The 11389-nt window shown below is 35.5% G+C and overlaps 1 protein-coding gene across 1 annotated transcript in view; it reads right to left on the minus strand.

Annotated features, from left to right (window-relative positions):
- prkd2 (protein kinase D2) overlaps window positions 1-11389 on the minus strand; it is a 54911-nt gene that overhangs the window by 22059 nt on the left and 21463 nt on the right. Inside the window, exons 2-5 of the mRNA XM_073817546.1 lie at window positions 4675-4813; window positions 1744-1875; window positions 1344-1540; window positions 974-1157 (exon numbers count right to left, since the gene is read on the minus strand). Of these exons, the coding sequence (XP_073673647.1) occupies window positions 974-1157; window positions 1344-1540; window positions 1744-1875; window positions 4675-4813 (652 nt within the window). The remainder of the gene's footprint in view (window positions 1-973; window positions 1158-1343; window positions 1541-1743; window positions 1876-4674; window positions 4814-11389) is intronic.

Below are 11389 nucleotides of genomic sequence, written 5' to 3' on the forward strand. Positions count from 1 at the left end.
AAAAATGTTGACCCTCATGTCATGGCAAACCTGTAAGGGCTTTGTTCATCTTCGGAAATATCTTTTATGAAATCCAAGAGCTTTCTGACCCTTCAAGGCCTAGACAAGTAGTAAGAACATTGTTAAAATAGTCCCTGTGACATTGATGGCTCAACCATAGTTGTACTGTTGCTGTCAATGCAGGGTCAGAAAGCTCTCGGATTTGATCAAAAATATCTTAATTTGTGTTCTAAAGATGAAGGAAGCTCTTGGGTTTGGAAAGACATAAGATGAGTAATTAATGACAGAATTTCCATTTGTGAGTGAACTCTTTAAGGATTCCTTCATTAATAGAAAATTCAAATAAACAGCATTTATTTGAAATGTGACTCTGGACCACAAAACTAGTCTTAAGTAGCACGAGTATATTGAAAACTGTATGGGTCAAATTTCCTCCTGTAAATATATCAAAACTGAATTTTTGATTAGTAATTTGGACAAATTTAAAGGCAATTTTCTCAGTATTCTGATTTTTTTTTTCTGGTTTTGTGGTCAAAGGTCACAAATAATAATGTTTTTATTGTCACCTTTGATCAGCTTAATGCAACCTCCTTGAATAAAAGTAATAATTTGTACTAAATACAACTACTGACCTCCAATTTTTATAGAAAAATAAATGTTATTAGGTGTCCTTTTATTGTAAATTATTTTAAGCTCATGTACTAGCAAGATAATGACATAATTTCAGCTGGAATCAATATTTAATTTAAACTCAAATCAATGTTTCATGGCCATGCATTTATTTGACTGAAGAATGTCCAGTCAGCCAATCATTACCGCAAACTCAATCCGATCACCTTTGTTATTACGTTCCTGTGTGGGTCATTTTGCAGGTAATGTGGAATTCATTAATACAACATGACTGAATGCCTTTCCTAGCTGTTTTAGCATTAATTTGTAAGCCAGGACGGATGCTTGCACAGGATTGCCAGACCTTTGCACTGGAGACCTTGGCGAAAGAGTCCTCTCAGCAGTCTCTTGCAGTACTGGCACACGGTGGGACGTGTGTACGAGTGAACGGCGAAAGTGTGCGGAACCTTCACTTTAGTCATGAGGATCTTGTCCAGGTGGACGGGCCGCCCGGTGTAAAAGCGCCTGGCCTCACTGGGGGTGCGTGGCTGGAGACAGCATTGAAAATACACTTAAAATCAAGATGAACAATTTTACATGTGTTCATTTTGCACATTTCTTATGTTAATTTGTCCTCTCAAGAGCTGTTTTTTTCTTTTTCTTTTTTACTGAAGAACATACAGTATGTTTCTTGATTAAAACATAGTTAAAACATGGAATTGAATGTGTCGTACCATCTGGGTGTGTGATCGAATGAGGCTGGTTTCTTCAGACGTCACGCTGCTGTTGAGACTACTAAGGGACTCTGCGGTGGACAGACGCAGAGACTGACTGCTGGTGAGGGACGTGGTGGACAGTCGCCGCTTCCTTGCCCCACTGCAGTTATTGGGAATGCTAAAAGCACAGCGTTTGTGGTAATTCAGTCCACAGCCTGCAGGGGGAGACAGTGAGAGGGCAAAAAATTGGACATTGTGGACATTTATCACACTTGCGTCCAAACATTGCTTGAGATTGAGCTAATTGGGTCATGGAAAATAAATGAAGTTGCTTGACAGCTCACGACAAGTCTAACTATGATTGAATGAAAACAAATACAGTATGATGAATAGAAATTGTGAAAGAAAAAGTCCTTACCATCGCATTTGAGTCCTTGACGCACCAGGCCGAAAAGCATCTCGCCACAGTGATCGCAGAATGCCGGAGCACGATACGAGTGTACGTTTAGGGCATGAGGACGAATCTGGAAGTCCTCGGATGTAGCAGCAGCTGCAGAATACAGAATAAAATCACAAACAGGAGATATCAGTGCTAACTGCTCAAATGTCATTCAAACTTTGTTTAGGTACAATAACCTTTAAGACTTTTCAAGACTTTTTTGAGACCAAGTAAATACAATTTGTTTAACAAATTAAAGGAAACATAATGTCATATGGCCTCTAAATCTACAGTAAATGTCTAGGGACAAAACAATGTATTGTACTAGCAAAATTTCACATATTTTGTATTCTTTTTTTAATTAACTTTACAAAATGTGAGCCTGGATCACAAAAGCTTTCCTAAGTAGCACGGGTATATTTGTAGCAATAGCCAACAATACATTGTATGGGTCAAAATTATCCATTTTCCTTAATGCCAAAAATCTTTAGGATATTAAGTAGAGATCATGTTCCATGAAGATATTTTGTAAATTTCCTGCAGTAAATATGTCAAACTTAATTTTTGATTAGTAATATGCATTGCTAAGAGCTTCATTTTAGACAACTTTAACAGTGATTTTCTCAATATTTAGATTTTTTTGCACCCTCAGAGTCCAGATTTTTTTCAATTGGCCAAATATTGCTCTATATATACATCAATGAAAAGATTATTTATTTAGTTTTTCAGATTATGTATTGACCCTGTTGACTGGTTTTGTGGTCCAGGGTCACAAATGGCTCAATATATTTAAAATATGCATATATTTGTTCTGGACAACAAGACAAAATACAAGACGTAGGAAGATGTTAATATTTACTGATGCATGGCACATTTAATGTGACACAGTATCTTCTTATCTCTGTCAAATCTGTTCTTTCGACATGCTCTCGAAACACATGTGATGAAAACATTTGATCTTCCCACTCTTGGACATCAGGATCACAGACACAAACAACTGGAGCGTGTGAGTTTCTCCAACTAGATAAAATGTCAAAATGAACCGAACAGGCCTTTGAGATGATTTAGGTCACATCCGTTCTATTCAATGACGTGACTTCTTGTTAAAAGCCGTTGTTCAGATTTTTGTTATTGACATTAATAGCATTTTAACTTTCAGGAAATTGCTTTGTGTCATATACTGTTGATTTATATCACTTCAGTACTTCAAAAAATATGATTCTGGTCAAACTTCATTTTATAATTAAAATTAAATTGCATTAATCAGCATAAATTAAATAGTGACCATTTACTGGAAATTCTCATCACCTCCAGACGCATTCAGATATTTTACCTGAATATATGAGTTGCTAAATTCTTATTATTACCGTGATATTCTAGTATTATTTACATTACCAGGCAAAAGTTTTTGATAAGATTTGTAGTCTCTTCTGCTGACCAAGCCTGCATTTATTTAATTCAAAGTACAGCAAAAACAGTACAATTTTGAAATATTTTTACACACATGTGCTGAAAACATTTGATCTTCCCACTCTTGGACATCAGGATCACAGACACAAACAACATTCACATTTTCTTTTTGAATATATTTTAAAATGTAATTTATTCCTGTGATCAAAGCTACATTTACAACATCATTATTCCAGTCTTCAGTATCACATGATCCTTCATAAATCATTCTAATATGTAGATTTGCTGTTTTATTATTACTGTTATTATCAATATTTAAAACAGTTGAGTACGCTTTTTTCAGGATGCTTTGATGAATAGAAAAATCCAAAGATCCAGCATTTATCTGAAAAAAGCTTATGTAGAATTATACACTATACCATTCAAAAGCTTCAGTATTTTTTATTACATTTTATTTGTATTATTTATTTATTTTTATTTTTATTTTTTTTTGGGGGGGGGGGGATAAAAAAAAATATATATAAAAATTATATCATTTAAAACTAGCAAGTATTCTTTAAATTAATCAAAGTGATGATAAAGACTTATATAATGTTATAAAAGATTTCTAGTTTAGATAAATGCTGTTATATCTATTCATCAAAGAAACCAGCTTTTTTAACATAATAATAATAATAATACATGTTTTGAGCAGCAAATCAGAATATTTGAATGATTTCTGAAGGATCATGTGAATGGAGTAATGATGCTAAAAATTCAGCTTTGAAATCACAGGAATAAATTACATTTGAACAAATATTCAAATAGAAAACAGTTATTTTAAATAGTAAAAATATTTCAAAATTGTACTGTTTTGCTGTACTTTGGATAAAATAAATGCAGGCTTGGTGAACAGATGAAACCTCTTTAAAAAAAACATTACAAATCTTACTGTTCAAAAACTTTTGACTGGTAGTTTATATCCCATTATAGCATTTATTATTATTTAGAGATATCTTAGATTGTTTTATATTTTCAGTTTAATTTACATTTTTGTTGAAGTTTAGTACTTTTATTTTGTGCTTTTATCATATTAAAATATAGTAACATATTTTAATAGCAATATTTAATATTAATATCTAATGTACCTTTATATTTATATTTTATTTCATTTCAGTCTTATTTTAATTAATGGAATTTATATGTAATAATTTTAGTTAACAAAAACAATACAGTATTAAATTAAGTTATTATCCTTATATTCTCATATACTTTAATATGAGACATTATTAATATGAAATACTCTTTATATATTTAATATAAATATGAATATTCTGTTCAACATAAGACTGTACAACATGTACTTCAATCATGTACTACAAACAAACTACAAATACTTTTATGCAGTTTAAATAAAAATTTATTCAAACAAGTATGATAATGAGATTTATTCAAATTGCCGTAATGTGAAATGTTCTCCACAGGCCAATGGTTGCTGTTGGTTAATACTAATCGACCTACCGGACAAAACAACTTCCACCAGGTCCCCCTCCTGGATGTCCGACACAGCCTTGACCAGCTGCAGGATGTTACTGCTGGTGGTGTCATGCTTGAAGAGTAGGATCTTGTCATAGATCCCATAAAAGCCACATTCAGGAAACTGGACAAAAAACAAACAAACAAACAAAAAAACAAGAAAGAAAGATTAGCCTCATTAATAGCGCATTTACACATATCACTTTGCTAATATAATACTTCACTTCACTAATGTAACATTCATCTTTTCCTGTTGTTAACAACCTTCATCACATTACAGCAGCTCATCACAACCACAACATCCTTCATCGATTTTTGGCTCATGGACAAACATGGAGAATTCGACTTTGAGATGAGCCACTACGATTGGCGGTCATCATGTTAATGAAGAGCCATCTGCAAGGGTTCCTGATGGTGGCACTTTTGCAGGTGTACCCACCAGGGATCTCCTCTCTTATTTGTGCAAGTGTTGCACGTCAAGGTGGGGCGGGGGTGTTCTTTGCTTCTGCCAGCTGCATTTTGAAGATTTCCTGTTGTTGCAGAGAAGAGCTTTTAATTTTCGTAGCTCTGCTGTGTCGAGAACCGCCGTCAGACTTCTGAGTGGATTTAGAGGTTTTTGAATTTTCTAAATGGTTGGTTGAATTTTCTAAATTAAAAAGCTCAAAACAATATGTAAACATAATGTCGGTTTCATAAACAGAGCTTCTCTTATTTCCAAAACAACCATTTATTGAAATGATGCTGGAAAAATGGCTAGTTACGAATTTTTGCGACTTTCTAATTTTTGTGTGGTTTCTTGCTTTTGCATTTAAATATTTTCTAATCAATTTTGTCAAAAAAAGTACATTCTGTTATCATTTACTTACACTTGTTGTTTCAAATCTGTATGACTTTCTTTCTTCTGAGGAACACAAATTTGAAAAAATCATTTTATTTTAGTCCATACAATGAATGTCAAAGGGCCCATTCTTGTTTGGACCCATTGGCTTTTATGTTATCTTCTTATGTTCCACAGAAGAAAGCAAGTCACACATGTTTGAAATGCCACTGATAACAGTAAATGATGACAGAACTTTCATTTTTGGGTCAACTGTATCTTTAACTGTGCTTCAAAATGTGTTTTGTTTTGCGTCACAGTGCGTTCAGGCTTTGCAAATAGGCTGGCATTAAGGAACGGTTTTCTACAAACTTGAGTGAATCCAACAGAAATCCAATAGCCCATGAGTACAACTTTGCATCTCATTTTACATCCAAAGACAAAGTTTACTTTGAGACTTTAAAAGTACATCTGCAAAGCCTAAAGGTCAGGGAGATGGTGGAAATGGTCATGTAATATTACATTATCACTGTTTTTAGCCCAATAAAACCTTGACAAACATTAGTATTGGTCCTCAAGAGAAATAAAATGATCAAAACTATGCTGTAATCCCTAAAGACTTTCAATCGTGTGATGGTGCGTTCTTCAAACCAAATGGCGATGTTATAAACCAACAAAAATAATTGACATCCAACGCCTTTTGATCACCAAGCTTGTAGAGCAGCAGAAGACGCAGAGGAGCAGCTCTTTGATGAAGATCTTGCAGGGGGATTCCGACGCAGTGTCGTGCAGAACCTATTTGTGCTAATTAGCATGAAAGCTGGTGTGGAGGATTTGGTTGGTTGCCTTTCATTCCGGGCTGACAGCTGTGACCGCACTGTGATATAAGCCAGAGAGCCAGTCGGGTGTGATACCCGAGCACTTCTGCATTACAGCCGTCGTCTGCCAATCATTGTAGAGCGAAATCCCACTTGGCACAGAGCAACTAGCTGGCATGAGAAGATTAGCTACCTGAACAAGCCAACTTGGACTGAGTTTGAAATGAGAAAGCTGGGCACAGTCAAAGGTGCAGTGTTACATATAAGGGATGACAGAACAACAAGGATGAAAAAAGATATAGCCGCCCCATACCGCAGGTCAAAGGAGTGTGGGACGTTGGCTTGATAATGTCAGTCAAATCCATAGAGGCTTATCAGTGGAGCAGATCTCCTGAATACTTTATAATGCACCATTCAACGCATGTCATACAACTCAGTGAGCTGGAAGCCATCACCACCAGCATACCGAACCCGACTCTTGCTGAAGGCCCCTCGTCTTGTGTCAACGTGGGTGTGCGAGCGGCACTGGAGAAAGTCTTTGGGATTTTCCAGTGCGGAACATGGAATCATGGCTGAGATCAGCACACATAGACCACATACAAAAGGCATTCATGTGTAAAGAATCCTGTAAATAAGTAAAACCAGGTTTAAGGTTAAACCAGAATGGTACGCTGGTCTTGGCTGGTCCAGGTCAAGATGGAGTTTAGTGGGATTTTCCGAAGAACAAACTGATATGATGTAATTTTGAACAAAGTAAACTTTGGAGCGAAGCAGGAGTGTCAAATTCAGTTTCTGGAGGGCCACTTCGCATCTACAACCCTAATTAAGCACACCTGAACCAAACTAATTAAGATGTTCAGACTTACTAGAAACTTCCAGGGAAGTATTATGGAGCGGTTAGAGCTAAGCTCTGCAGGAGTGTGGCCTTCTAGGGCCAGATTTTGACGTGTTTAGAGCAAGGATTTTCAAACCTCCTACTGGAGAGCTACCATCTTGCAGACTTCAGTTCCAATTCTGCTTCAACACACCTGCCTGTAATTATCAAGTAACAGTTGAACACCTTGATTAGCTGGTTCAGGTGTGTTTGATTGAGATTGGAGCTGAAATCTGCAGGATGACAGCTTTTTTAAGAACAGAGTCGGAGACCCCTGGTTTAAAGTTTGAAACTGCTTGATAAACAGAGTTTACAGAAAAGTTTCTTAGGCATGTTCGATCCTGAAGAGCTGCTGTCTTGAAGAGTTTAGCTCCAACCCTGAAAATAAAACTCACCTGCCTTCAGCCTTAGAAATCCTGAAGACATTAATTTGGTCAGGTGTGTTTGATTAGGGTTGAAGCTAAACTCTGCAGGACACTGGCTCTATAGCCCTTATGCGGTCTTCGGGGTATTTTTTACCCCAAATGACTTTTGCTAAAAATTAAAAAAATGTTCTCTTTGTCCAAGAAGCATAAGACTTTGCAAAATTGTCAACACTTTCTAGATCTACAAATAAAAAAAAAAATTGGAATGATAGCATGATTTTATGTTGGTAAAAAAAAAGTCACACTCGTGGTCCTCGGGGTCTCTGGAGAAAATGCAATTTTGTAACAAAATAATAGAAAAAAAAAAAATAAAATGTTTTGCCCTTTATTAATGTTTTTACTCCACATTTGTGAAGTTTTCGGAGGATTTATGATATTTTTTTTAATTTATATAAATTAATAAATAAATATTTATTTATACACATTTTTTGTTTTTTTATTTTTTATGTAAAATTCTCTTTATAAAAGACCCACATGTCTAACTTTCATTCATGGGGATAACATGGATAATTTCACATGGTTTAGTGTAAGATTTTTGCACATCTTTTGGAAAATCCAGTTTTAAAAGTAAAAACCACTAGATGGCTGCAGAGCTCCACTACTGTTTTTTTGCTATTTGACCAACTGAAAGATATATTTTCACAAGTTTTTTTTTTTTTTTTTTTTTCCTCAGTTGAGTTCATATCTACATATTATGAAATACACAGGGCACACAGAAATACATTTGTGAGACCATAAATCTGCTCTCTTGTAATTAGTCAAAAAAAAAAAAAAAAACATTTGCAGTTTTTGCATTCTTATGTTCATTTTGAACATTTTGAATTAAAAAAAAACCTTAACTTTGACAAAAAGTAATTTTTATTGTTAGAATTGTGATTTCATAATATGTAGCTATGAACTCAACTGAAAAAAAAAAAACAACAACAAATAGCATATAGTGGAGCTCTGCAGCCATCTAGTGGTAAAAATGATGTTTTTCTTTACTTTTAAAACTGGATTTTCCAAAAGATGGGCAAAAATCTTACACCAAAGGATGTGAAATGATCCATGTTATCCGCATGAATTAAAGTTAGAAATGTGGGTCTTTTATAAAGTGAATTTTACATTAAAAAACCCATTTAAAAAATATGTATTTATTAATTTATATATATTAAAAATATATGATTAAACCACTGAAAACTGAACAAATGTCGAGTAAAAACTTTATTAAAACAGAAAAATATTTTTTACAATTTTTTTAAACTATTTTTTTGATACAAAATTGCATTTTGTTTACCGGGGTAAAAAAGGACCCCGAAAACCCTGAGTGTGATTTGAAAAAGAGGACTGCATAAGGGCTAGGATAAAAAATGCCTACCCATGGCCTTTTTTGATGTGTAAATGCCCCAGCATACTTCAAGTTAAATTGAAGAACAAACAAGTATGACGTAATTTTGAACAAAATAAAGCCAAAATGAAGTTTCAGGAGTTTAAAAACAGCTTGCCATAGCAAACTTTCCAGAAGTTTACTCGGGCTGGTAAACGCTTTTGAACTACCTTTGGTCCATTATGGTTACATAATAGGTCAGTTTGGCTCTGTGGCTCCTCCATGCTTGATGTGGATATCTTCTCTGGCACAGTTCTTCCATTCAGTCCATCAAAGTCAGACGCAAGTAAAAATGTGAACACACTGGAAAGTTGCTTCATGGTAGAAATTAAAATTGTAATTATAATTGAAAGCGACACTTAGACTTTTTCACATTTCATATTATAAAGCTGCTTGTTTTGAAGGGAACCCCGGGTATTAAGACTTGTATGGCTTAATATAATGTAAATTATGTCTCTTACAGAAATATGCAGTATAAAACCTACGAAAAGAAAAAATCCACATAATTTTATACATGTTTTGGATTATGGGGGCGTCATTATTTCGATGACGTGAAATAGTTGCACTCGGTGAGCTACTGGTGCTAACTGTTACTATTTTTACTGCAACACAACTCGGAAGATTAAATACTGACACGCTGCCACACTGTGTGGCTTTTGGTTGCAATTTTCAGTTGAACGGCAACAAGAGTCTTCAGTTCTTTCCTACTGATAAGAAGAGGAGAAAAGAATGGCAAGATGCCTGTGGATGAATAAAACTTTCTAAAGACCCGCGTTATTGTTCTCTCCACTTAAGCCCTGATGCCTTTGAGGCTTTTAGTAGAAAACAGTTTCTAAAAGAGCTTATAAACCGCAGAGACAAGAAACGCTAGAAGCCAACCTGGCAGGATGTAAACATGTTGACGCTCGTAATGGCGCCACAGCTACTGAAGGAGGTTCTCCACACGGATTTCACTCAATATCCAGAGTCCCTCAGACTCTTAGTGGAGAAAAACTGATTTGGCATTTGTCTACACTTATATCCATCGTCACCATTATTTTAGTGGCTTTAAGTATTTTATTTTCCAGTGTTGTATATTCCAAGCTGTTTTGGTAAAAATAGCAACAGGTAGTGTCAGTAGCTCACGGAGTGCAACCATTTCACTTCATCGAATTAATGGCACCCCCATAGCTGTGAGAACACAAAACCTAGACACAACATCAGAGAGCTTCAAAGCTCCCTGCAGTTGTGGAAGACAGGAAGAGACAAACTGAGACAAAAGGAAACAGAAAGAATATAGAGAATTACTACACTCTATACCCAAAACAACACCTTTCCACCCAGTTCCTGTTATTCCCACTGCCAGAACCGCCTAAGGATTCCCATGTGTTCCTTTCAGAGCACATGTGGCTAACCTCCACCTCATCCAAAGGAAGAGACAGACCCTGGTCCCTGCCTTCCGCTCGAAATACTCCCTCCCTCTCCCTGAAGCTTCCACAAGAAAGTCAACAACCCTCCATCTTGTCTATTTCCAAAGGCTTGTGCTGCTGCCAAAGATTATAGTCCACACCCGGCCTGTTACCGCAACTTCTAACCAACCTCTAAACAAACTTGACAGCAGCAGGCGGCCCCGAGCGAAAACAGTCACACAGTGGCTAGAGGCGCTTGCTAAACTGGGCAAAGTCTGTTCAGAATCTGTCTGTAATTAATGGAGCTGCTTTAGTGGCTTATGAGGCAAACGATTATTTCTCCCTCATTATATAACCATAGTATAAAAAGGTTATCTACTACACAGTCTCAAAAAGGCCATAGCTTAGCAAAAAAGTACAAAAGCTGACACTGGGGTAGTATCCTTTCAAAAGGTACACCTTTTTATCTTATTTAGCCCGAAAGGATGCATGTAATTAGTGTTGTCGAATAGATTAATCATGATTAATCGCATCCAAAATAAAAGTTTGTGTTTACATAATATACGTGTGTGCTGTGTATATTTTTTGTGTATATATAAATACACACACATACATGTATATATTCAAGAAATACAAGCAGTACAAACACACATACATGTATATGTAAACACAAACTCAATTTGGGTGTGATTAATCGTGATTAATCAATTTGACAGCACTAATTGCATGCATCCTTTAGGGCTAAATAAGATAAAAGGTGTACCTTTTGAAAGAATACTGTCCTTTTTAGTAGATTTTAAAGTCTACACATTTCTGCTTGGATAAAATTAATCTCGATTAATCGCTTTGACAGCACCAGTAAGTACCTTAAAGGTACATATTATTACCCAAACAGTCTAAATTAGTACCTTTTGAAAATGTTCCACCCCATTGACAGCTTTTGTGCCCTTTTTTCTAGATTATAAAGTCTACACTTTTCTGCTTGATGCAATTAATCGTGATTAATCAATTT

The sequence above is a fragment of the Garra rufa genome, chromosome 14 (genome assembly GCF_049309525.1).
Source record: "Garra rufa chromosome 14, GarRuf1.0, whole genome shotgun sequence".
Lineage (NCBI taxonomy): Eukaryota > Metazoa > Chordata > Actinopteri > Cypriniformes > Cyprinidae > Garra > Garra rufa.